We start from the raw sequence: 27,708 nt of genomic DNA, 5'->3' as shown, positions 1-27,708 counted from the left end.
TATGGAGAGTTTGATTGTGGGGGGGGTGTTGTAGGGCTCAAAAAAAGTTAGAGATAGGGAGGTGTGAGGCCATGGAGGAATTTAAACGCAAGGGTGATAGTTTTAAATCCTAGGCATTGGCTTCTGGTTACCTAGTATAGATCAACGAGGACAGCTATGATGAGCAATGTCAGCTGGAATATGGAAGTTTTGGATGAGCTGAATGTTTTTAGAGGGTGAGGAATGGGATGCCGGCCAGGAAAGCATTGGAGTATTTAAATCGAGAGGTGACAAAAGCATTGATGAGGAGGCAACAAGGAGGGTCGATGAAGGCAGCGTGTTTGATGTAGTCTAAATGGATTTTAGCAAGACTTTTGACAAGATCCCTCGTGGCAGACTGGTCAGAAAAGTAAAAGCCCATTGGATCCAAGGGAAAATGGCAAGTTGGATCTAGGATTGGCTCAGTGACAGGCAGCAAAGGATAATGGTTGATAGTTTTTGTGACTGGAAGTCTGTTCCCAGTTCTGCAAGGCTCAGTACTGGGTCCCTTGCTTTTTGTGGTATATATCAATGATTTATACTTAATCATGCCCCCTACATTTAAGAAGTTTGCAGATGATACAAAAGTTGGCTGAGTGGTTAATAGTGAGGAGGAAAGCTGTAGACTGCAGGAAGATATCAATGGACTGGTCAGGTGGGCAGAAAAGTGGCAAATGGAATTCAATCCGGAGAAGTGTGAGGTAATGCATTTGGGGGAGGCAAACGAGGCAAGGAAATACACAATAAATGGAAGGATACTGAGAGGTGTAGAGGAATAAAGGGACCTTGGAGTGCATGTCCACAGATCCCTGAAGATAGCAAGACTGGTAGATAAGGTGGTTAAGAAGGTATACGGGATACTTTCCTTTATTAGCCAAGGTATAGAATATAAGCAGGGAGGTTATGCTAGAACTGTATAAAACACTAGTTAGGCTACAGCTTGAGTACTGTGTACAGTTCTAGTCACTGCATTACAGGAAAGATGTGATTGCACTAGAGAGGGTACTGAGGAGATATACGAGGATGTTGCCAGGACTGGAGAATTTTAGCTATAAGATTGGATGGGCTGAGGTTGTTTTCTTTAGAACAGCGGAGGCTGAGGGGAGATTTAATTGAGGGGTATAAAATCATAAGGGGCCTAGATAGAGTGGGTAGGAAGGACCTATTTATGTTAGCAGTGAGGTCAATAACCAGGGGGCACGGATTAAAGTAATTGGTAAAAGGATTAGAGGGGAGTTGAGGAAAAGTTTTTTTTCACCGAGGGTGGTGGGGGTCTGGAACTCACTGCCTGAAAGGGTGGTAGAGGCAGAAACCCTCATCGCGTTTAAAAAGTACTTGCATGTGCACTTGAAGTGCCGCAATCTACATGGCTACGGACCAAGAGCTGGAAAGTTGGATTAGGCTGGATAGCTCTTTTTCACCTAGCACAAACACGATGGGTCGAATGGCCTCCTGTGCTGTAAATTTCTAGTTTTTTTTTATTCATTCATGGGATGTGGGCGTCGCTGGCAAGGCCAGCGTTTATTACCCATCCCTAATTGCCCTTGAGAAGGTGGTGGTGAGCCACCTTCTTAAACCGCTGCAGTCCGTGTGGTGAAGGTTCTCCCACAGTGCTGTTAGATAGAATCATAGAAGTTTGCAACATGGAAACAGGCCCTTCGGCCCAACATGTCCATGTCGCCCAGTTTATACCACTAAGCTAGTCCCAATTGCCTGCACTTGGCCCATATCCCACGATACCCATCTTACCCATGTAACTGTCCAAATGCTTTTTAAAAGACAAAATTGTACCCGCCTCTACTACTGCCTCTGGCAGCTCGTTCCAGACACTCATCACCCTTTGAGTGAAAAAATTGCCCCTCTGGACCCTTTTGTATCACTCCCCTCTCACCTTAAATCTATGCCCCCTCGTTATAGACTCCCCTACCTTTGGGAAAAGATTTTGACTATCTACCTTATCTATGCCCCTCATTATTTTATAGACTTCTATAAGATCACCCCTTAACCTCCTACTTTCCAGGGGAAAAAAGTCTGTCTATCCAACCTCTCCCTATAAGTCAAACCATCAAGTCCCGGTAGCATCCTAGTAAATCTTTTCTGCACTCTTTCTAGTTTAATAATATCCTTTCTATAATAGGGTGACCAGAACTGTACACAGTATTCCAAGTGTGGCCTTACTAATGTCTTGTACAACTTCAATAAGATATCCCCACTCCTGTATTCAATGTTCTGACCAATAGGGAGTTCCAGGATTTTGACCCAGCGATGATGAAGCAACGGCGATATATTTCCAAGTCAGCACAGTGTGTGACTTGGAGGGGACCGTGCAGATGGTGGTGTTCCCATGCGCCTGTTGCCTTTCTCCTTCTAGGTGGTAGAGGTCGCGGGTGTGGGAGATGAGAAGAGGCAACCTTGGCAAGTTGCTGCAGTGCATCTTGTAGATGGAACACACTGCAGCCATGGTGAGCCGGTGGTGGAGGGAGGGAGTGAGTGTTTAAGGTGGTGGATGGGGTGCCAATCAAGTGGGCTGCTTTGCCCTGGATGGTGTCGAGCTGCTTGAGTGTTGTTGGAGCTGCACTCATCCAAGCAAGTGGAGAGTATTCCATCACGCTCCTGACTTGTGCCTTGTAGATGGTGGAAAGGCTTTGGGGAGTCAAACACAAAACACAAAAGGAAATGCGGCCCAACCATGGCTAACAAAAGAAATTAAGGATAGTATTAGATCCAAAGAGGAGTCATATAAAGTTGCCAGAAAAAGTAGCAAGCCTCTGCATTGGGAGCAGTTTAGAATTCAGCAAAAAAGGACCAAGAGATTGATTAAGAGGGGAAAAATAGAGAGTAAACTTGCAAGGAACATAAAAGAGGACTGTAAAAGCTTCTACAAATATGTAAAAAGAAAAAGATTAGAGAAGACAAGTGTAGGTCCCTTACAGTCAGAAACAGGAGAATTTATAATGGGGAACAGGGAAATGGCAGAGCAATTAAACAAATACTTTGGTTCTGTCTTCACGGAAGAGGACACAAATAACTTCCCAGAAATGCTAAGGAACCAAGGGACTAGTGAGAAGGAGGAATTAAAGGAAATTAGTATTAGTAAAAAAAAAAGTGCTGGAGAAATTAATGGGACTGAAAGACGATAAATCCTCAGGGCCTGATAATCTGCATACCAGAGTACTGAAAGAGGTAGTCATGGAAATAGTGGATGCATTAGTTGTCATCTTCCCAAATTCTATAGATTATGGAACAGTTCCTGCAGATTGGAGGGTGGCAAATGTAACCCCACTATTTAAAAAAGGAGGGAGAGAGAAAACAGGGAACTATGGACTAGTTAGCCTAACATCAGTAGTAGGGAAAATGCTGGAGTATTATAAAGGATGTGATAACAGGACACTTAGAAAATATCAACGGGATTAGATAAAGTCAACATGGATTTATGAAAGGGAAATCATGTTTGACAAACCTACTGGAGTTTTTTTGAGGATGTAACTGGTAGAATAGATAAGGGAGAAGCAGTGGATGTGGTTAATTTGGATTTTCAGAAGGCCTTTGATAAAGTCCCACATAAGAGGTTAGTGTGCAAAATTAAAGCACATGGGATTGGGGGTAATATACTGGCATGGATTGAATATTGGTTAACAGACAGGAAACAGAGTAGGAATAAATGGGTCTTTTTCGGGGTGGCAGGCAGTGACTAGTGGGGTACCGCAGGGATCAGTACTTGGCCCCAGCTATTCACTATATATCAATGATTTGGATGAGGGAACCAAATGTAATATTTCCAAGTTTGCTGACGACACAAAACCTAGGTGGGATTGTAAGTTGTGAGGAGGATGCAAAGAGGCTTCAAGGCGATTTAGACAAGTTGAGTGAGTGGGCAAATACATGGCAGATGCAGTATAGTGTGGATAAATGTGAAGTTATCCACTTCAGAAGGAAAAACAGAAAGGCAGAGTATTATTTAAATGGTGGTAGATTGGTGAATATTGATGTACACAGGGACCTGGGTGTCCTTGTACACCAGTTACTGAAAGCAAACATGCAGGTGCAGCAAGCAGTTAGGAAGGCAAATGGTATATTGGCCTTCATTGCAAGAGGGTTTGAGTATAGGAGCAAGGATGTCTTACTGCAATTATACAGGGCCTAGATGAGACCACACCTGGAGTATTGTGTGCAGTTTTAGTCTCCTTACCTAAGAAAGGATATACTTGCCATAGAGGGAGTACAGCGAAGGTTCACCAGACTGATTCCTGGGATGGCAGGACTGTCTTATGAAGAGAGATTGGGTTGATTCGGCCTGTATTCACTCGAATTTAGAAGAATGAGAGGGGATCTCATTGAAACATATAAAATTCAGACAGGGCTAGACACACTGGATGCAGGGAGGATGTTTCCCCTGGCTGGGGGGTGTCCAGAATGAAGGGTCACTGTCTCAGGATACGGGGTAGGACATTTAGGACTGAGATGAGACATTTATTCACTCAGGGCGGTGAACCTGTGGAATTCTCTACCACAGAAGGCTGTGGAGGCCAAGACACTGAATATATTTAAGAAGGAGCTAGGTAGATTTCTAGACACAAAAGGCATCAGAGCAGGAATATGGTATTGAGATAGAGGATCAGCCATGATCATATTGAATGGCGGAGCAGGCTCGAGGGGCCGAATGGCCTACTCCTGCTCCTATTTTCTATGAGTCAGGAGGTGAATCACTCATCGCAGAGTATCCAGCCTCTGACCTGCTCTTGGAGCCACAGTATTTATTTATGTGGCTGGTCTAGTTAAGTTTCTGGTCAATGGTGACCCCCCAGGATGTTGATGGTGGGGGATTCGGTGATGGTAATGCTATTGATTGTCAAGGGGAGGTGGTTAGTCTCTCTCTTGTTGGACATGGTCATTGCCTGGCATTTGTCTGGCGCGAATGTTACTTGCCACTTATCAGCCCAAGCCTGGATGTTGTCCAGATCTTGCTGCATGCGGACACAAACTATTACCTGAGGGGTTGAGAATTGAACAGAACGCTGTGCAATCATCAGCGAACGTCCCCACTTCTGACCTTATGATGGAGGGAAGGTCATTGATGAAGCAGCTGAAGATGGCTGGACCTAGGATATTGCCCTGAGGAACTCCTGCAGCAATATCCTGGGGCTGAGATGATTGGCCTGCAACAACCACAGCCGTCTTTCTTTGTGCTCTGTATAACTCCAGCCACTGGAGAGTTTTACCCCTGATTCCCATTGACTTCAATTTTATGAGGGTTTCTTGATGTCACACTTGTTCAAATGCTGCCTTGATGTCAAGGGCAGTCACTCTCACCTCACCTCTGGAATTCAGCTCTTTTGTCCATGTTTGGACCAAGGCTGTAATGAGGTCTGGAGCCGAGTAGTCCTGGCGGAACCCAAACTGAGCATTCGTGAGCAGGTTATTGGTGAGATAGCACTGTCGACCACAACTTCCATCACTTTGCTGATGATTGAGAGTCGACTGATGGGGCGGTGCTTGGCTGGATTGGATTTGTTCTACTTTTTGAGAACCGGGCATACCTGGGCAATTTTCGACATTGTCGGGTAGATGCCAGTGTTGTAGCTGTACTGGAGCAGCTTGGCTAGAGGTGTGGCTAGTTCTGGAGCACAATTCTTCAGCACTACAGTCTGATTCTATTAGGGTTTTAGCAGCAGGCTGGGATAGGAAGAAGTGGCCAATGTTATGGAGATGGAAGCAGGTGCTTTTTGTTTTTGGAGAGCATATGGAGTTGGTAATTCAGCTTAGATTTGAATAGGATGCTGAGGTTGTGTATGGTCTGGTTCAACCCTGAGACAGTGGCCAGGGTGAGGTTGAAGTCACAAGGGTACGGAAGGCAAGAGTATGCAATTTGTGGTTGGGACCAAAGATGATGACTTTAGTCATCCCAATGTTTACCTGGAGGAAATGTGGCTCATCCAAGATTGAATGTTGAACAACACAACACAGCAAGGCCATGGATGAGTGAAGAGAGATGGTGGGAGGCAGAGCTGGGTGTCACTGGCGTGAAAGCTGACCGTGTCTCAGGATGATGCTGCCAAGGGGAAGGTGAGGAAGAGAAGGGGCCACAGACTGATCTTTGGGGAACTCCCAAGGTGATGTTGCAAGTTGAAATAAGAAGCTGTTGAGAGAGGTACTTTGGCTATGGCCAGATAGGTAGGAGTGGAACCAAATGAGGGCAGCCCACCAAGCTTGACTGGCAGAGGCATTGGAGGAGGATGGTGCAGCTGACTGTCAAAGGCTGTAGAGTGGTCTAGGAGGATGGCGGGAGTAATGCACCATGGTCATGGTCACAGAATTTCTCCCTGTATCCTGGTCAATGTTTCTCCTTCAGCCAACACCACCAAAAATAGATCACCTCGTCATTCATCTCACTTACATCGAGCTACATCGAAACTACAGCACAGAAACAGGCCATTTGGCCCAACTGGTCTATGCCTGCATTTATGCTCTCCACAAGCCTCCTCCCTCCCTACTTCATCTAACCTTATTGGATACTCTTCTATCCCTTTCTCCCTCGTGTGCTTATCTAGCTTCCCCTTAGATGCATCTATAATATTTGCCTCAACTACTCCTTGCGGTAGCACATTCCACATTGTTACCACTCTTTGGGTGAAGTAGTTTCTCCTGAATTCCTTTTTGGATTTATTAGTGCCTATTTTATATTTATGACCTCTAGTTTTGGACTCCCCCACAAATGGAAATGTTTTCTCTACATCTACCCTATCATTATCTTAAGACCTCTATCAGATCATCCCTCAGCCTTTTTTCTAGAGAAAAGAGCCTCAGTCTTTCCTGATAAGGCTATCCTCACAGTTCTGGTATCATCCTTGTGAATCTTTTTTGCACCCTTTCCAATGCCACTATATCCTTTCTATAATATAGACAAGAACTGTGCACAGTACTGCCAGTGTCGTCTAATCAAGGTTCTGTACAAGTTTAACATAACTTCTTTGTTTTTCAATTCTATCGCTCTAGAAATGAACCCTAGTGCTTGATTTGCCTATTATGGCCTTAGTAATCTGCGTCGCTACTTTTAGTGATTTGTGTATCTGTTTCCTGAGATCCCTATGCTCCTCTATCCCATTTAGACCCTTATTATCCAAGCAGTATGTGGCCTCCTTATTCTTCCTACCAAAATGCACCACCTCACTTTTATTCCTGATTAACAAGGGAGTCAAAAGTTATAGTAGGTAGACAGGAAAGTAAGGTTGAGGTCGCAATCAGATCAGCCATGATCTTATCAAATGGCAGAGCAGGCTCGAGGGTCTGAATGACCTACTCCTGCTCTTAATTCCTATGTTTGTATTATCTACATTGAAATTAATTTGCCAATTACAAACCCATTCTGCAAGTTTATTAAAGTCCTCTTGCATTTTGGCGTATTCTTCCTTTGTATTAACTATATCCTCCAATTTGGTGTCGTCTGCAAATTTTGAAATTGTACTTCAGATTCCTGAGTCCAAATCGTTAATGTAAATTGTGAACAACAATGGTCCCAGCTCTGGAACACCACTTCCCACCTTTTGCCAGTCTGAGTAGCGGCCCTTAACTCTTACTCTGTGTTCTATTTTGTAGCCAACTTGCTATCCATTCTACCACCTGTCGCCTGACCTTAGCCATGAGTCTACAATGCGGTACCTTATCGAAGGCCTTTTGAAAATCCAGATATATCACAACTCAAAACAGCTCAAAGTTCCTGGTTACAGGGTTTTCAGACGAGATAGAGAAGGGGATATAAAAGGAGGGGGGGTGGCAATTTTGGTTAAAGAAACAATTACAGCTGTGAGGAGAGATATGTTAGATCATCAAATGAGGCCATATGGGTTGAGCAAAGGAACAAAAAAGGTGCAGTCACATTACTAGGAGTGTACTATAGATCCCCAAACAGTTAGAGGGCGATAGAAGAGCAAATATGTAGGCAAATTTCTGAGAAGTGCAAAAACAGTAGGGCAGTAATAGGGGATTTCTACTACCCTAATATTAACTGGGACACCAACAGTGTGAAGGATATAGAGGGCCCAATATTCTTAAATTGCATTCAGGAGAACTTTTTTAGCCAGTACGTAGCAAGCCCAACAAGAGAGGGGGCAGTTCTGCATTTAGTTTTAGGAAATGAGGCTGGGCAGGTGGAAGGAGTATCAGTGGGAGAGCATTTTGGTGGTAGTGATCATAATTCAGTTAGTTTTAGCATAGTTATGGAAAAGGACAAAGATAGAACAGGAGTTCTCAATTGGAGAAAGGCCAATTTTACTAAGCTAAGAAGTGATTTAACAAAAGTGGACTGGAAACAGCTACTTGAAGGTAAATCAATGTCAGAGCAGTGGGAGGCATTCAAGGGGAAGATTAAAGGGGTGCAGAGTAAACAAGTTCCCACAAAGAAAAAGGGTGGGGCTGCCAAATTTAGAGCCCCCTGGATGTCAAGGAACATACAGGGAAAGATAAGGCAGAAAGGAAAGCTTGTCAGATACCAAGAGCTCAATACTACAGAAAGCCTAGAGGAGTGTAAAAAGTGCAGGGGTGAAACTAGAAAGGAAATTAGGAAAGCAAAGAGGGGGCATGAAAAAATATTGGCAAGTAAAATCATTAAGAGCAAGAAGATAACTAAGGAAAGAGTAGGGCCTATTCGAGACCAAAAAGGTAACCTATGTGTGGAGGCGGAAGATGTTGGTATGGTTCTTAACGAATACTTTTTGCGTCTGTCTTCACAAAAGAGAAGGACAATGCAGACATTGTAGTTAAGGAGGAGGAGTGTGAAATATTGGATGGGATAAACTAAGTTAGAGAGGAAATATTAAGGGGATTAGCATCTTTGAAAATAGATAAATCACCAGGGCCATATGAAATATATCCCAGGCTGTTAAAAGAAGCAAGGGAGGAAATAGTGGAGGCTCTGACCATCGTTTTCCAATCCTCACTGGATACAGGCGAGGTGGCAGAGGATTGGAGGACTGCTAACGTACCATTGTTTAAAAAGGGAGCGAGGGATAGACCGAGTAAGTATAGGCCAGTCAGTCTAAGCTCGGTGGTGGGCAAATTATTGGAATCAATTCTGAGGGACAGGATAAACCGTCACTTAGAAAGGCACGGAGTAATCAAGGACAGTCATAAGAACATAAGAAATTGGAGCAGGAGTAGGCCAATCGGCCCCTCGAGCCTGCTCCGCCATTCAATAAGATCATGGCTGATCTGATCCCAACCACAAATCTAAAGAACACAAGAAGTCGGAGCAGGACCCGGCCACATAGCCCCTGGGCCCTCTCCGCCACCCACAGGGCATTGACCGATCCGAACTCAGCTTCATGTCCAATTTCCTGCCCGCTCCCCATAACCCCTAATTCCCTTTACTTCTAGGAAACTGTCTATTTCTGTTTTAAATTTATCTAATGATGTAGCTTCCACAGCTTCCTGGGGCAGCAAATTCCACAGACCTACCACCCTCTGAGTGAAGAAGTTTCTCCTCATCTCAGTTTTGAAAGAGCAGCCCCTTATTCTAAGATTATGCCCCCTAGTTCTAGTTTCACCCATCTTTGGGAACATCCTTACTGCATCCACCCGATCAAGACCCTAATGGATCATTATGGATTTGTTAAGTGAAGGTCGTGTCTGACTAACTTGATTGAATTTTTTGAGGAGGTAACAAGGAGGATCGATGAGGGTAATGCATTTGATGTAGTCGACATGGATTTTAGCAAGACTTTTGACAAGGTCCCACATAGAAGACTGGTCAAAAAAGTACAAGCCCGTGGGATCCAATGGAGAGTGGCAAGTTGGATCCAAAATGGCTGTGGCAGGAAGCAAAGGGTAATGGTCGATGGGTGTTTTTGTGACTGGAAGGATATTTCCAGTGGGGTTCGGCAGGGCTCAGTACTGGGTCCCTTGCTTTTTGTGGTATATATTAATGATTTGGACTTAAATGAAGGAGGCATGATTAAGAAGTTTGCAGATGATACAAGAATTGGCCATGTGGTTGATAATGAGGAGGGAAGCTGTAGACTGCAGGAAGATATCAATGGACTGGTCAGGTGGGCAGAAAAGTGACAAATGGAATTCAATCCGGAGAAGTGTGAGGTAATGCATTTAGGGAGGGCAAACACGGCAGGAGAGTACACAATAAGACCATAAGAGATAGGAGCAGGAGTAGGCCATTTGGCCCTTCAAGCCTGCTCCGCCATTTAATGAGATCATGGCTGATCTGATTTTTACCTCAACTCCACTTTCCTGCCTTTGACTCCCTTGCTGATCAAAAATTTGTCTAACTCAGCCTTGAATGTATTCAATGACTCAGCCTCCACAGCTTTTTGGGGTAAAAAATTCCAAAGATTCACGACCCTCTGGGAGAAGAAATTCCTCCTCATTTCCGTCTTAAACGGGCGACCCCTTATTCTGAGACTGTGCCCCCTAATTTTAGATTCCCCCATGAGGGGTAACATCTTCTCGGCATCCACCCTATTGAGTCCCCTCAGAATCTTTTATGTTTCAATAAGATCTCCTCTCATTCTTCTAAACTCCAATGAGTATAGACCCAACCTGTTCACGCTTTCTTCATAAGACAACCCTTCCATACCCGGAATCAACCTAGTGAACCTTCTCTGAACTGCCTCCAAGTATATCCTTCCTTAAATAAGGGCACCAGAACTATATGCAGTAATCGAGGTGTGGTCTCACCAGCACCACGTACGGTTGTAGCATGACATCCCTGCTTTTTAAATGGGAGGATACTGAGAGGTGTAGAGGAAGTGAGGGACCTTGGAGTGCATGTCCAAAAAGGTAGCAGGACAGGTAGATAAGGTGGTTAAGAAGGCATATGGAATACTTTCCTTTATTAGCCATGGCATAGAACATAAGAGCAGGGAGGTTATGCTGGAACTGTATAAAACACTGGTTAGGCCACAGCTTGAGTACTGTGTACAGTTCTGGTCACCACAATACAGGAAGGATATTATTGCATTAGAGAGGGTACAGAGGAGATTTACGAGGATGTTGCCAGAACTGGGGAATTTTAGCTATGAGGAACGATTGGATAGGCTGGGGTTGCTTTTTTTGGAACAGGAGGTGATTTAATTGAGGTGTTCAAAATTATGAGGGGCTGAGATAGAGTGGATAGGAAGGACCTATTTCCCTTAGCAGAGAGGTCAATAACCAGGGGGCATAGATTTATCGTGATTGGTAGAAGGATTAGAGGGGACCTGAGGAAAAATATTTTCACCCAGAGGGTAGTAGGGGTCTGGAACTCGCTGCGTGAAAGGGTGGTAGAGGCAGAAACCCTCAATTCATTTAAAAAGTACCTGAAGTGCTGAGACCTACAAGACTAATGGACCAAGTGCTGGAAATTGGGATTAGGCTGGGTGGCTCATTTTCAGCCGGTGCGGACATGATTGGCCGAATGGCGGCCTCCTGTACCGTAAATTTTCTATGATTCTACATCTACTGCATTACCCTTGTCTACTCTTTCAAAGAATTCAATAAAGAAATCCGTGATGACTATTCTTTATTATATTTTTGTTCTCTAGATATCTTTCGATGTTAAGCTAACTGGTCTATAGTTCCCTGGACTGGTTCTATCTCCCTTTTTAAATTTAGGAATAACATTAGCTATCCGCTGGTCCTCTGGCACTATTCTGTTTTCTAATGAATTTTTATATAAATGTAACACTGCCTCTGCTATCTCCTCCCTAACTTTTAATATTCCATTGGACCAGGGGGTCTTATTCTCCCTAAGTTTGATTAGTTTATCAATTATCTCCCCCTTTCTATCTTAAATGTTTTAATATCTTTTTCGATCTCTTCTTGTCCACCTTGTTAGTCTCCCTGGTAAATCCAGAAGCAAAGTAACTTATTCAATATTTCTGCCATTTCGCTGTTACCTTTCGAGTTTATCTTCTGCATCTCTTATTGGCCCTATCCCTATTCAGATTTTTCTTTTGTTATTTATGTGTCTGTAGCATACTTTACTATTTCTTTTTATATTCCTTGATAATTTAATCTCGTAGTTCCTTTCCTGACCCCTCGGTTTCCTCCTTTCCTGACCCCTCGGTTTCCTCCTTTCCTGACCCCTCGGTTTCCTCCTTTCCTGACCCCTCGGTTTCCTCCTTTCCTGACCCCTCGGTTTCCTCCTTTCCTGACCCCTCGGTTTCCTCCTTTCCTGACCCCTCGGTTTCCTCCTTTCCTGACCCCTCGGTTTCCTCCTTTCCTGACCCCTCGGTTTCCTCCTTTCCTGACCCCTCGGTTTCCTCCTTTCCTGACCCCTCGGTTTCCTCCTTTCCTGACCCCTCGGTTTCCTCCTTTTGTCATCCTTCTTTATTGTCTACATACTTAGAGTATGCCTTTTTCTTTCATTTCAGTTTTACCCTTATCTCCTTATTCATCCATAGTGTTTCATTATTGGCTAGTTTGTTCTTGATTTTTAGAGGAATATATTTCTCCTGAACTCAATTGATCACCGTTTTAAATATTACCCACTGCTGTTCTGTCTCTGTCTGTCAATTTTTCTTTTCCAGTTTATCTTCCCTAGTTCCATTCTCGTCCCCTCAAAATTAGACTTTTTCCAATTTATTACTTTGGTCTTTCTTTCTTACGTCTTTCTCAATCATTATTTTACACATTATGTTATGATTGCTATTTCCTTGATGTTCCCCTATGCTTACTTCTCTTATCTGTTCTGGATCATTTCCCATTACTAGACCCAGCAGTGATTCCTCCATTGTTGGGCTTCTCACATACTGGGTAAGAAAGGAGTCATGTACACACTGTAAAAACTCCATTCCCTTTTCTCCTTTCCCTGCCTCTTCTTGCCAGTTTATTTGGGAGTAGTTGAAATCTCCCGTGATTATTATTCGATGTTTTTTACTCATTTCATAGATTTGTCTACTTGTCCCACTTGTTTGTGGGACTTGCTCCTTGCAAGTTAGTGGCCACATTTGCCTACATAGGTGACTGTGAAGTGCTGCCAAAAACAAAACGCTTCAGATCTGAGGAATTCCTGTTTTACAGGAGGCTATTTTCTGATCGTCAATTTTAGAACCACTGATGCATTGATTGTGTGCTGTGCACAACTGGGAGAAAGAATTGAATTGGTTTGTGAGCCAGTAGTTTCCCTACCGCGCACCCCCTCCCTTGTGCCCTAAGAATATGATGTTGACAGGGCCTTGGTGCTACTATTTGCTGGAGCACGAACCTCAAAATCCTCCGAGATAAGGTCTTGGGTATCCTATTAGACTCTTGGGAACTGGCATTTTGGTCAGGAAGATATATGCCGAGCTCTGGCTTTAGCCCTACAATTGCATCATCTCAAGATTCCAAACAAATCTTGAATTATTTGGTCAGTGACCAATACAAAGAAAGCCAAGCACTATTGGAAGTTGTCAGCATTGTCTTGAAATCATTAATTTCTATTCAGTATCAGATGAAACGTCCTTTTCTTGACAAATTAAACAACATAATGTTTTTCTTGTTTGTGTTGCCTTCATTCCCATGCCTAGTTTGTCACTGCAATTCATGTAAGACCTGAGTTTGGAAACTTTTTATATCTACCAATTTCCATTACCCAACTAAAATATAATTATGGCAGCACATGATCGCGTTCTGTGCATCTTGCCAAATGAAAGTTAGTGTTTATCTTTCATGTACTTATTTTCTACTTTGATTTGCATTAAGGTTTCTAAGATTCTAGTAAAAGTGAATGTGTAAAATGTTGTTTACTGACAAATGTTTTCCTATTGAAATTATTTCAGTATTAAGGGAACTTTTAGTTTGAGTACATTTTTGTTAAATATAATGGTGTGTTTTACTATTTATCAACAGGCTGCTGATATACTTGCAGTGAGGCAGAAAAGAAGAATTTATGACATCACCAACGTATTAGAAGGAATTGGCTTAATTGAGAAGAAATCAAAAAACAGCATCCAATGGAAGTGGGTTAAAGCAACAGAATATTATTTATATAGATGTGTGTATATTGTATTAATGACCTGGACTTGGGTATAAAGGGCATAATTTCAAAGTTTGCAGATGCCACAAAACTTAGAAATGTAGTAGTGAGGAAGATAGTAGCAGACTTGAGGAGGATATAGACAGACTGGTGAAATGGGCAGACACATGTTAGATGAAATTTAATGCAGAGAATTGTGATGATACATTTTGGAAAGAAGAATGAGGAGAGGTAATATAAACTAAATGGTACAGTTTTAAAGGGGGTTCACATACACAAATCTTTGAAGGTGACAGAACAAGTTGAGAAGGCTGCTTTTAAAGAAAAACAGAGAGGATCCTGGGCTTTACAAATAGAGGCATAGAGTACAAATGCAAGGAAGTCATATTAAACCTTTATAAATCACTGGTTAGGCCTCAGCTGAAGTATTGTGTCCAATTCTGGGCACCGCACTTTAGGAAGGATGTCAAGGCCTTAGAGAGGACGCTGAGGAGATTTACTAAAATGGTACCAGGGATGAGGGACTTCAGTTATGTGGAGAGACCAGAGAAGCTGGGGTTGATCTCCATAGAGAGAGGAAGGTTATGGGGAGATTTAATAGAGGTCTTCAAAATTATGAAAGGTTTTGATAAAGTAAATAGGGAGAAACTTTCCAGTGCCAGGAGGGTCAATAACCAGAGGACACAGATGTAAGGTAATTGGCAAAAGAACCAGAGGGGAGATAGGGAGATTTTTTTTTTATGCAGCGAGTATTCACTGCCTGAAAGAGTGGTGGAAGTAGATACAATAATAACTTTCAAAAGGGAATTGGATAAATACTTGAAGGGAAAAAATGTGCAGGGCAATGGGGAAAGAGCAGGGGAGTGGCACTAATTGGATATCTCTTTCAAAGGGCCAGGACAGGATGATCAGTTGAATGGCCTCCTGCTGTGCTGTATGATTCTGTGGTCCTGCTGTGCCAGCATAGTCTGAAATCCTGAAATATAACAATTAAATATATATAACAGCATATCCTCCAACTCACCAATACCAAGGCAGATTTTTTTTTATATATATATCGGTGTGTGCATATATATGTGTATATCTATATCTGTATCTATAGATGTGTTTGTATGTATCTCTAAAACATTTTTTGTCCATCTCATCTATTTGAGATTAATGGGAGATTGTATTTTTGATGCATTTTCACTTGGTTTATTAAACAACATGTTTATAAATGTGCAAATTATGAAGTTTTTATCTTAGTTGAGTGAATGTGTGTATATAATAGTATGTGTATGGAATCCTGCATGTGAGGCTTCTTGTGCGCAAGTAACATTTGGCTTAATTTTAGATTGTCAAAAAATTATTTTAATTTGAAAAGTTATTTTTGTTATCCAAGAAAAGTGTATTAATTGATTCATGTATTGAGTGATGGCGTGACTATTTCATGGAAATGGTAAAATCAATTGCCCACTTCACATTAGCCACGTATAACAAACTTTTCTTTCCCTTTTTGATAGGGGTGTTGGTCCAGGATGTAACACTAAGGAAATCATAGATAGATTGAGATACCTAAAGGCAGAGAATGAAGAACTGGAAACAAAGGAAAAAGAACTCGATCAACAGAAAATCTGGCTACAGCAGAGTATTGAAAACATAACTGACAACACACATAATAATAGATATCCTTTCTAGCGAAGCAATACTCTGTATCCCTTGTATAAGGTCAATATTCTGTGTAGACTGAACAATTCAGTATCTTTGCATGGAATACTGTAACCTATATTGCAGGATACTCGATACCTTTAAACATTCTTTGCTGTTATCCGAGTGACACTGGGCTGAGAGGCATGTTCATATGGGGCACGTGCTTTATGTAAGCAATGGAGTTCAGATTGGATACAGATTAATACCTGAAACTAAGTTGTTAAACTGTAAGTTGTACAAAACATCTAAGGTCTGAAACAAATTGGAAAACTCATAGCCTACTACAAAAGTGCTGCTAAATGTATTTTAGCTTACGTAAGCCCTACTTTTTTTTTCATTCTCCTTAACTGTTTTACATTGGCATATACAACTCATGAAGATGTCTGCAAGTGCTTTCAAGGTTTGTTAATATCCATCTTTACCATTCTGTTAATTTAGTTTATTCTGAGAATGCCAAATCTCTATTTTCTCTCTAAACTCAGCATCCACACGTGTCCAACCTGCTCCCAGGCCTGTGCCAATGCCACTCTGTACCAGTTGCTGTGAGATGGTGGTGTTCCAGGGCCAACTCTACTTTTCTTCTACACCCTTTGTGAGGAGATATTTGCCCCCCCACTGAGCGGCTCCCTATAGCCATATATCTGAGATGAGCGGATCAATGGCTGCACTGAGCAGCACCATATAGGAATTGAACCAGTGTGATGGTGCTTATTTCAGTGGCTTTTACCCCTTCAATAATAGCTTGCTTAATAATCCCTTAATTGTTTGCTGGTACAGCGATCTCCAAGATTTTTATCTTTGTGGGCCACAGAGGTTTGTCCCATGGAAGCTTGGGAACCATTTATAAAAATTAAATCGATGTTCCAATTAATTTGTATAAATCTCTTTGGTGTTTTAAGTCAAGATTTATCCACAATGAGGCAACTGTGCTAAGAACAGCCCTTTCCAAACTTTCAAGCCCACAAAATTCAAATAGGACAAATTCGCAAGCAAGAAATATGAGAGCAAAAAGAACTGAGTTGCCTGAGCCTTTAGAGCTGGATTGTCAGGGGCTGCAATTTGAACAGTCCTGTGTTAGTGTAATAATGTGTTCTACCATGAAGTATTAAGACAGATTTAACCTGAGTTACTACTCTTATGTGAGCAGCCTGAGGAAATTCAATTACGTTGCTTACCCTGGAGTAGTGGAAAACTGCATTGCTCTTTTCTGTTTCCTAAAAGTATTGGTAGAGGTTGGTTCCTGTTATATGGCACAGAAGAGTCTAAAGAGAAAAAGGGGGGAGAAAAGAAAATGGCCTTGTAAGAGATATTAAGTTGAATCCTTCATTGGTTAAGAACATAAGAAATAGGAGCAGTAGGCCATACGGCCCCTCGAATCTGCTCCGCCATTCGTTCAGATCATGGCTGATCTTTGACCTCAACTCCACTTTCCTGCCCGATCCCTATATCTCTTGATTCCCCTCGAGTCCAAAAATCTATCGATCTCAGCCTTGAATATATTCAATGACTCAGCATCCACAGCCCTCCGGAGCACAGAATTCCAAAGATTCACAACCCTCTGCGTGAAGAAATTCCTCCTCATCTCAGTCTTGAATGGTTGACCCTGTATCCTGCGATTATACCCCCTAGTTCTAGACTCTCTAGCCAGGGGAAACAGTCTCTCAGCATCTACCCTGTCAAGTCCCCTCATAATCTTATGTTTCAATGAGATCACCTCTCATTCTTCTAAACTCCAGAGAGTATAGGCCCATTCTACTCAACCTCTCTTCATAGGACAATCCACTCATCTCAGGAATTATTCTAGTGAGCTTTTGTTGCACCGCCTCTAAGGCAAGTATATCCATCCTTAGATAAAGAGACCAAAACTGTACGCAGTACTCCAGATGAGTTCTCGCCAATGCCCTGTACAACTGTAGTAAGACTTCCTTACTCTTGTACTCCAACCCCCTTGCAATGAAGACCAACATGCCATTTGCCTTCCTGATTGATTGCTGTACCTGCATACTAACTTTTTGTGTTTCTAGTACAAGGACACCCAAGTCTCTCTGAACAACAACATTTAATAGTTTCTCACTTATAGAAAAAAAATATTCTGTTTTTTCTATTCTTCCTACCTAAGTGAATAACCTCACATTTCCCTACATTATACTTGCCCACTCTCTTAACCTGTCTAAATCCCTTTGCAGACTCCTTGTGTCCTCCTCACAGCTTACTTTCCCACCTAGCTTTGTATCATTAGCAAACCTGGATACATTACACTCAGTCCCTTCATCTAAGTCATTAATATAGATTGTAAATAGCTGAGTCTCGAGCACCAATCCTTGCGGTACCCCACTAGTTACAGCCTGCCAACCTGAAAATGACCCGTTTATCCCTGCTATCTATTTTCTGTCCTTTAACCAATCCTCTATCCATGCTAATATATTACCCCCAACCCCATGAGCCCTTACCTTGTGTAACAACCTTTTACATGGCACCTTATCGAATGCCTTTGGAAAATCCAAATATACTACATCCACTGGTTCTCCTTTATCTACCCTGCTAGTTACATCTTCAAAGAACTCTAATAAATTTGTCAAACACAATTTCCCTTTCATAAAACCTTGTTGACTCTGCCTAATCATATTATGATTTTCTAAGTGCCCTTGAAAGAAGAGGCCTACAATGTTGCCAAGAAGAGTAATAAGCCTAGGGATTGGGAGAGTTTTAGAAACCAACAAAGGAGGACCAAAAAATTGATAAAAAGGGAGAAAATAGAATATGAAAGTAAACTAGCAAGAAATACAAAAATGGATTGTAAAAGCTTCTACAAGTATGTAAAAAGGAAGAGTGTGGCAAAAATAAATGTTGGTAAACACTGTTACCACTTCCTTAATAATGGATTCCAGCATTTTCCCGATGATCAATGTCAGGCTAACTGGCCTGTAGTTCCCTGTTTTCTCACCCTGCTATTCAAGAAGGGAGGGAAACATTTGCTACCTTCCAATCCACTGGGACTGTTCCAGAACCTAGAGAATGTTGGAAGATCATAACCAATGCATCCACTATCTCTGCAGCCACCTCTTTTAGAACCCTCAGATGTAGGCCATCAGGTTCAGGGGATTTGTCAGCTTTTAGTCCCATTAGTTTGTCCAGTACTTTTTCTCTAGTGATATTAATTGTTTTAAGTTCCTCACTCTCAATTACCCTTGGTTTCCCCATTATTTTTGGTATGCTTTTTGAGTCTTCTCTGTGAAGACAGATACAAAATATTTGTTTAATGCATCTGCCATTTCCTTATTCCCCATTATAATTTCTCATGTCTCAGTCTCTAAGGGACCCACGTTTACTTTTGCTACTCTCTTCCTTTTTACACACTTGTAGAAGCTCTTACAATCTGTTTTTAATTTCTTGCTAGTTTACTTTCATATTCTATTTTCTCCCTTTTTATCAATTTTTTGGTCCTCTTTTGTTGGTTTCTAAAACTCTCCTAATCCCCAGGCTTATTACTCTTCTTGGTAACATTGTAGGCCTCTTCTTTCAATCTAATACTCCTTAACTTCTTTAGTTAGCCACAGCTGGATCACTTCTGTGGCGTTTTTATTCCTCATTGGAATGTATATTTGTTGAGAATATTGAAATATTTCTTTAAATATTTGCCATGTTCATAGGCACATTTGTACTTTTGGGAAGTTCAGATAATTTGTTCTTGATTTTAAATTTGCTTATTATTTACATCGCCATTAGATTTATACAAGGAGTTAAGAATTTATAATGCAGTGTTAAAAGTTCCTGTGACTATTTCATAATATGTTTTTGTTGTCTGGGATGAAAGCATCTCCCAACCCTTTGTGGAAGATCAATATTTTGAAGTAACTTTTTAAAATGTACACATTCTTAATCCATTTATATAACTACGTTAAGTGTTTGATTAGGAAACAAAGTTCTAACCCTTTAGTTGTTCCATAACAGGTGATACACTTCTTGCCATCCAGGCCCCTTCTGGTACACAACTGGAGGTTCCAATTCCTGAACTGGTATGTATCACTGTTGTCAAATATTCCCCTTTTACTAGTAGACTGGTCATTCTTATGTCCTCATTCTATTTTAAGTTGACATTTTAATGTGGAGTACAGGCACATGTGTGCTCCAGGTTTTAACATTTTTATGTTGTGAGGAGTACTTTGCAACACACATTGTAACAAGTGACCAGTAATGTTATTTTTCCTTTGCTTCATATGTTTAGACTTGGTTGATCTTATCATTTCCAAACAGTCAGCCCTATATAATAAGCCTAAATGCCTGTAATTTGTATAACCGTTTAATTGTAACATTGTCTGCATTTTTAGAAAGTACTGTGCTTGGCCCAGTTTGTATCACTCAGCTCTGGGTCAGAAGATTTTAAATTCAAGCCCAGTGCCAAGGTTTAAACTCATAACATAGACTAACACTCCAGTGCATTATTGAGGGATTGCTGCATTGTTAGAGGTGCCATCCCTCTGAGATATTAAGCTGAGGTCTGTGTACCTGATTAGGTGAATGTTAGGATTCCGTGAGACTATTTGAAGAAGGAATGTTCTTGGTCAACATTTCTTACTAAAGTAGAAGAATAACTAGCCATTCATCATTTACTGTTTGTGGAACACTTCTGCCGCAGAATGGCTGCTGCATTTGCTCACAAGTCACTGCACCTTGCAGTTCATTATGATATGACAGTTTGACATAAGACACTATAAATGTTATTCTGTGTTCTATGCTTGTGAAAGCAGGTTAGTTATAAAGGAGTGCAATGCAGATTGGTTGAATTCAGGAATGATTAGGTGAAATATGGCACAACTCTAGGAATAAAACAGATAATAAATCAATAACTCTTATCATAATGCACCCTTAAAGTACTTTTTATATCAGCACCACAGTACTGCTTGCATGCAAACTACTGAAATGATCTAAATCCAGTCGCTGATAAGTCACTTTTAAATGTACATTAAAACACACTAAAATTGTAGTGGAAAGGGTATGAAGCCTGTATGCGATAGCTGTATCGCATACTGAGAATACAGAAGAATAAATTTTTGGGTTTATGCATTGCATCCTTATAATTTGAGGTTTGGCTCAAAGAAACTGAAGACCATGTTTATGCAAATCCTTCAAGTGGTTAGATCTCAGGATTAGTGCGGTTTAAGATTTTATAGATGGCCATAGTACAGTCCAATACCTACTGTTGGAGGTGAGCCTGTAGGTTTTTTTTAAATACTTAAACTAGCAGTCTGTTTATGGTACAACAACTCTAATGTACTGGAATATTAAATTATTGCATTTAGTTAGAAACATTTCAGAAATGTAAAATAAAAACCCCATGTGCATATTTTTTAAAAACTGAAAATCTTAAATAAAAACAGACACTGCTGGAAATACACAGCAGGTCCAACAGCAACTGTGAAGAGAAAAGACAGGGTTAATGTTTCAGGTATATACCCTTCTTCAGAACTGAACAAAGATAAGCAAGACCCTTTGTAGGTTGGAAGAGAAAAAAAAAGCGAAGGGGAGGAGGAAGATACAGTGGCCTAGAAATTCGAGTAGGGTTCATGCTCTGCGCTTGAATGGTGAGGTTCGAAGGTACCCCGGTATTGGGCTTCAGGCCTTATTGTAATGGAGTCAGTGAGGCGCAACAACCAGATGGCGAAGAGGAGTGCAAGATCTTGCCACTGCTATCGTCACAGCAACCCCCGGGTATGTGGGTCTTGATTGGGGTGGAGTCTGGGATCAGGTCAGGTACCAGGAACGTCAGGTGAGGGGGCCAGGGTATATGGGGGTAGTGATCAGGGTTAGGGATTGGAGGTTGGGTCTGGGGTTCGGGAGAGGAGGCCAGCAGTCGGGGTCAGGAGCGGCGGCAAGCTTACGTTCAATGTGGAGCACTCCTGCTCCTCCTGGCTCCACGTTCAGGTAAGTAAATGTAAAAAAACTTACCTTGTAGGTCACAGGTGACCTTTAAGGTCTGGTTTTACTGAGTGCAGCTGGCATGGGCTGCCTCAGGGCAAACCAATCTTGAAGTAGGGACCTCAAACAGGCGTTTGGCCCCCTATTTTCATTTATAAACGCTGAGTTTGATGCTTCCTCCCAGGCCCAGGCTTGACCTGTAGTAAACTTTAATTTAATGGCAGGGGAGCAACACTGTGGGACCTGGAAATGTCATCTGCCTGGCAAAGAGACACTATATTCTCACCCATACATAGCATTCCAGGCTCGACCTCACTGCTATTGAGGATGTGAAATCGAGGATGCGGTGTATAATTGTGACACAGCTACTGGCTATGCAGAGATCACACAGCCCTACCCCATTTTGTAAGCTGTTACCAAATAGTTAATAAAGTCTCAAACCAAATTTGGAGTGATTTTTTTTTAATAGTTTCTAACTAATCAAAAGTGCACTGTAGTTTCCAAACATTCCTTTTAAGAAAATAAGGATTTCTGTAATACAGCCCTGTGATTAGCTTATTTGACTAAATGTACCCATGTGGTAATACCAAGGAGCTAAGAAATTTTGTCCTGCACTTTTTTATTACTACTGATACATTGTAGCACCCTTGAAGTATGTGCCAATGCATATCTGTGACATTTCCTTAAGGATAGGAAAATAATTAATACAACATCCAAATTGTACTTGTGTATTAATTTGAGTATTTATGAATTAAACCATTTCATTTCAACTCATTCACTTTTAGACGGCCAATATGAAATAATCTTTATCTGAGTAGGCACTAAATATGGAATAACTCATTACGTATGCCTCATGTTCTGTCAGATAAAGTGTGAAAGACATAGTGGGAAGGAGAACCTTGAAATAGAAAGAGGAAAAAAAGTCAGACGTAAAAATGAAAATGGTAGTATAGTGGTTATTGTTACTGGATTAGTAATCCAGAGGCCTGAAATAATAATCCAGAGTGCGCAAATTAAAATTCTACCATGGCAGTTTGAGCATTTGAATTCAGTTTATTAAAATTAAATTAAATTTGGAAATAAAAAGCTGGTATTAGTAAAAGTGACCATGAGCTGTCGATTGTCATCAAAACCCAACTGGTTCACTAAGGTCCTTTTTAGGGGAAGAAATACTGTCCTTACCCAGTCTGGCCTATATGTAACCCCAATGCCACACCAATGTGGTTGACTCTTAATTGCCCTTTGAAGTGACCTAGCAAGCCACTCAATTGTATAAAACGATACGCTGTCTTGATACACGGACTGCAGTGGTTCAAGAAAAAGGCCTGTCATCACCACCTCAGGACTGAGAGATGGGCAATAAATGCCAGCCTTACCAGTGATGCCCACATTCCAAGAATGAATTAATAAAAATAGGAGAACCATGGAGAGAAAGAATTAGTGTGATATTAGCAGCAACAATTGCATCAACAATCTGAGAGAAGATACATGAAAGAGCGACTAGTATCTTGTTTTTAAAAATGTTTAGTGTATAAAATGGAATTATATTTTTAAATGTGTATTAACCATAGGAATTTTTAAAATTTCTTTCTTCTTCCCAATAAAAGGGACCAAATGGACAAAAAAAATACCAGATAAATTTGAAGAGTCAATCAGGACCTATTCACGTTCTACTTATTAATAAGGAGTCCAACTCCTCGAAGCCTGTGGTGTTTCCAGTTCCTCCACCAGATGACTTAATGCAACCACAACAAGATCTTGCAATACCATCATCCCCACAAAAATTCCCTTCGACTCCACTTCCATCAGACCGAGTTGCCTCCTTAAAGGAGCCGTACCTTGTTCAGGTTCCATTACCCAGACAGTCTCCTGGTGAGTAGTGGAAAATGAGTGACTTACAATCACACAGGTTATGTACAAAAGTTGCTCAGTCTTGGGTACAGTGTTTCTGTGGGTATATATCATTGTATGACAATATAAAACTGAATTAGGAGGAAGTGAAGCCAAGTTGAAATTTGAGTTGCTACATGACTCTAGTACAAAATGGATCATAATTTTATTTTTAAGTAGTAAACCTATAATCATATAATGGTTACACCACAGAAGGAGGCCATTCGGACCATCAAGCCCATGCTGGCTCTTTGTAAGAGCAATCCAGTTAGTCCCATTGCCCTGCTGTTTCCCTGTAGCCCTACAAATTTTTTCCCTTCAAGTATTTATCCAATTCGATAATATATCAATAATGTTAATGGAACAACAATAATTGTAAATATTTCACACTGCAGACAAGTAATATTCTTCCAAAAATCTTTGTACATTTACAACTTAAGTCATCTTGGGTCATGATCTGCCTTGTAGCTATAGTACTAGTGTTTTCTTTTTTTCTTCAGCTGTCTTGTTTTTTGTAAAGAAAGATGAGGCAATGTCTGTTCTCATGTGCTGATTTAAATGTTATGACTATTTTAAAATCAGATTGTGGCCTGCAGCTGCCTGGTATTGTGCCAGGTGCCCCTTACTCAAACACACCCGATACACCCGAAATTTACAGAGAGATGACAATTGAATCACTACAGAACATTCGAGAACAGAACGGATTACAGTCGCTGCTTCCAATAGATGTTGGGAGTATTCTCAAACATCCACCTACGTCATATGAGCAAACAAAGACAGAAGAATCAAGTGGTAAGAAAAGAATTTAGGGACAATCATTGTGGAGTTTGTGTAGCACAAGCTCTTATAACTGGGTTGGTTTTCTTTCTGTCCCTATTTTTATTCTCGCCTGTGGGTTTTTCTAAGCTTGTGTTTTTATTTGTTTTAAATACTCGGGCAAAAATTATACATTTTAAATTGCAACTGCTTCATTTTCTTGGGCTACAAAAATTAAAACAGAATTACAGAACAGATGGAGTGAGCACATCAGTCTTCCTCAGCTAAAAAAGAATCATGAGTGTCTGCATTGTATGTTGTCTTTGGAGGCGCTGCTGCCTCTGAAGGCACAGGCTAGCGCAGTCTCTTTCGTTGGTGTTCATCACCTCTGTGACTAGTACGGTCTTGTTTACTTTGATATCACACCTGAAAAATAACTACCTAGGCAAGATACCAGGGTATTGGCAGCGCCTGCGGAATACCCAGTATGAGTTGCTGCCTTCGAGAGATGGGGAGAATGTTGAAAAAAAGAAATCGTAACAAAGTATTAATAATTTGGTGATGGTGTTCCTATGACATTGCTGCTCTTGCCCTCCTCAGTGATAGCGGTCAAAGGGCTGCTATCAAAGTTAGCTTGGTAAGTTACCATAGTACATACTGCAGCCTTGGTGTGCTGGTGGTGGAGGGAGTGAATATTGAATCCAGTGGCCTGTGCATCGATCAAGCAGACTGCTGTATCCTGGATGATATTGAGCTGCTCGAGTGTTGGTGTGGCTGCACCAATCTAAGCGAGTAGTCCATCACACTCATGACTTGAGCCTATTAAATGTTGGAGAGGCTTTGAAGGGTCAGGAAGTGAGCCACTTGTCGCACTTAGTGGTGGCAGTACTTGTACTACACAAAACAGTCTGGGTTATCTTAATTTTGGGACTATCACTTTAAGAGCCTTTTGCCAATATGTAGCCTGTAGCTAAACAAATAGTTAATGTTTGCTATTTTGCAGATGAGCAGCAGAATATAGGATTTAAGTACACTTGTGTTGACCATTTTTTAAAAACTAATGGCATCTATTAAAAGCTTGTGCAGTCCACTGTATGCAAAATACAAAAATAAATTAATCTTCAGTTGAAATTTTTCCATAGTTTTGTTCCATTTTCTGCCTGAAGATTCTTCCGAAATTACAGAAAGCCTTTCCCCTCGTACACCGGATAAACAACTTTGCCACTTCCAAGAAAGGATAAACAGACTCCAGAATCTTGGTTACAGGTTTAAAATCTTAATCTTAGTCTTGGACAAGGAAATAAATCTAAGGAGATAGATCCCATCTGTTCTGGAAACTGCTGCTTTGATTCTCAATTTACTGAGTGCCTCAGTTGTTAAGGTAAAGTCCTGCAACCAATTGCATAGGAATGTAAAAAGCTACTTTGATCCATCCCATCTGGCTGGCTGCAGAAGTTAGCTCCACATCTAAAGTTCCTTCAAACCTGGTCACCTGAGCACAAGAAGTCCTCTTCACCTGTCCTGTTCCTTGCTGTCATGAGAAGAAAGTTTGCATTCAATCATATCCAATGGGTTGGGGCTTGGGATCCAAATTATACTATAATTTATAGTACTAAATATCTATCACCCAATTATTTGTGCCCTTTGAACAAATAACATCAGCCAGTCAAATTAATCTCTCAATGCTACCTGTTAGCAAGATGCAAATCAGCTGAAGGAATTTGGATACTAGTACAGTAATAACAACAAACCTCGAGCAAGTGACACTATCATATATTAAGACAACTACTTGAAGTAATCAGTGTGTCTTTGCCAACTATTGCCTGGACGGAAGTGCTCAATTCCTCAACTCCCTGCAGATTGCAAATCCTGGCGAAGTACTGCTATGTGAATGTTACTTGTGATACATGGACTGAAGAGGAGCAGATGAACTGTAACCTGATATTATCATTCCTGTTCTTGCAGAATTTCCCCTGACCCTGATTGCCAGCTTTTGAGAAGGAGTGAATCGTTTGATAAATACAGTGGGTTGGATAATTCGGTGACCTTTTGAAGATCTCTGGTTACATGGATTTGACTTTTTCTTTATAGCTAGACTTGTAAATCATTTTTTTTTTAATTTCAGGCACTATTGATGGAGATATTATGGATGAATTCATGTCATCAGATGGTAAGTTTTATCTTCTCAATCACTGCTGTGAAACTTTTTTTTTAAATTAAGAAACAAATCTATGTTATCTCCTGCAAGTATAACCGTTATTGTTCTTTGAAAGAAATTCAGCCTCCACATAAATATAATAATTTTCTATCGATCCACAGGATAAAACATGCAAAAATACTGTAACTTTTCAGACATTTGTCCCTGTACATTTAAGTGATTCTCATTCAGTTGTAAATAAGGAGTCATTCTGGAAAATGTCCTTGGCTATTTGACCAGAGGAAGCAACTTTGAGACTAAATGAACTGGAGCATTAAATTATAAAGCAGCTTCAAGCTATGCCAGGTCAGAGGAAAAAATGAGACGTAAGCAGAAAAGGAGCATCATATGTGATTGAATTTCTTTTAAAGAAACCAACATTTTCCCTTGTTTGTTCAACCTTTACAAAAAATAGTATACCAAAATGTGAGCTCTTGAGTCATAGCTGTAGTTTGGGTAGGCTGGGTACAAACTTCATCCTTATATGCTTGATACTTTAAGTGTCACCTGGGAATGTAGCAGAGTCCTATCTACGACCAGTTTGCACTCCAGTGGAGTGGCACTGGGATATTCCTGGATAGAGAGCTAAATAGACAGGAAAGGTTCAGAGGCCTCTAGGACCCAATCAGAATAAGAATAAAACCGGACGGACCACCTGGCATCGGACCACTAGGCACCGGACACGACAGAGGCAAACCAAGCCCAGTCGACCCTGCAAAGTCCTCCTTACTAACATCTGGGGACTTGTGCCAAAATTGGGAGAGCTGTTCCACAGACTAGTCAAGCAACAGCCTGACACAGCCATACTCACAGAATCATACCTTTCAGCCAACGTCCCAGACTCTTCCATCACCATCCCTGGGTATTTCCTGTCCCACCGCAGGACAGACTGACCAGAGGTGGCGGTACAGTGATATACAGTCAGGAGGGAGTGGCCCTGGGAGTCCTCAACATTTACTCTGGACCCCATGAAATCTCATGGCATCAGGTCAAACATGGGCAAGGAAACCTCCTGCTGATTACCACCTACCGTCCTCCCTCAGCTGATGAATCAGTCCTCCTCCATGTTGAACACCACTTGGAGGAAGCACTGAGGGTAGCAAGGGCACAAAATGTACTCTGGGTGGGGGACTTCAATGTCCATCACCAAGAGTGGCTCGGTAGCACCACTATTGACCGAGCTGGCCGAGTCCTGAAGGACATAGCTGCCAGACTGGGCCTGCGGCAGGTGGTGAGCGAACCAACACGAGGGGAAAAACTTACATGACCTCGTCCTCACCAATCTACCTGTCGCAAA

The 27,708-nt window shown here is 41.3% G+C and overlaps 1 protein-coding gene across 4 annotated transcripts in view; it reads left to right on the top strand.

Moving 5' to 3' along the window:
- e2f5 (E2F transcription factor 5) overlaps positions 1–27,708 on the top strand; it is a 33,966-nt gene that overhangs the window by 1,371 nt on the left and 4,887 nt on the right. For 2 of the 4 annotated variants that reach the window (XM_067979532.1, XM_067979533.1), the window contains exons 2-8: positions 13,837–13,946; positions 15,466–15,629; positions 16,011–16,052; positions 19,604–19,668; positions 23,176–23,440; positions 24,041–24,250; positions 26,340–26,384. In XM_067979532.1, coding sequence (XP_067835633.1) covers positions 13,837–13,946; positions 15,466–15,629; positions 16,011–16,052; positions 19,604–19,668; positions 23,176–23,440; positions 24,041–24,250; positions 26,340–26,384 — 901 coding nt within the window. Of the gene's footprint in view, positions 1–13,836; positions 13,947–15,465; positions 15,641–16,010; positions 16,053–19,603; positions 19,669–23,175; positions 23,441–24,040; positions 24,251–26,179; positions 26,239–26,339; positions 26,385–27,708 lie in introns of those variants that run through there. The other 2 variants (XM_067979534.1, XM_067979535.1) reach the window with 2 other exon arrangements.

The sequence above is a fragment of the Heptranchias perlo genome, chromosome 3 (assembly GCF_035084215.1).
Source record: "Heptranchias perlo isolate sHepPer1 chromosome 3, sHepPer1.hap1, whole genome shotgun sequence".
NCBI classification, from domain to species: Eukaryota; Metazoa; Chordata; class Chondrichthyes; order Hexanchiformes; family Hexanchidae; genus Heptranchias; species Heptranchias perlo.
This window is presented reverse-complemented; position numbering and strand designations above follow the sequence as displayed.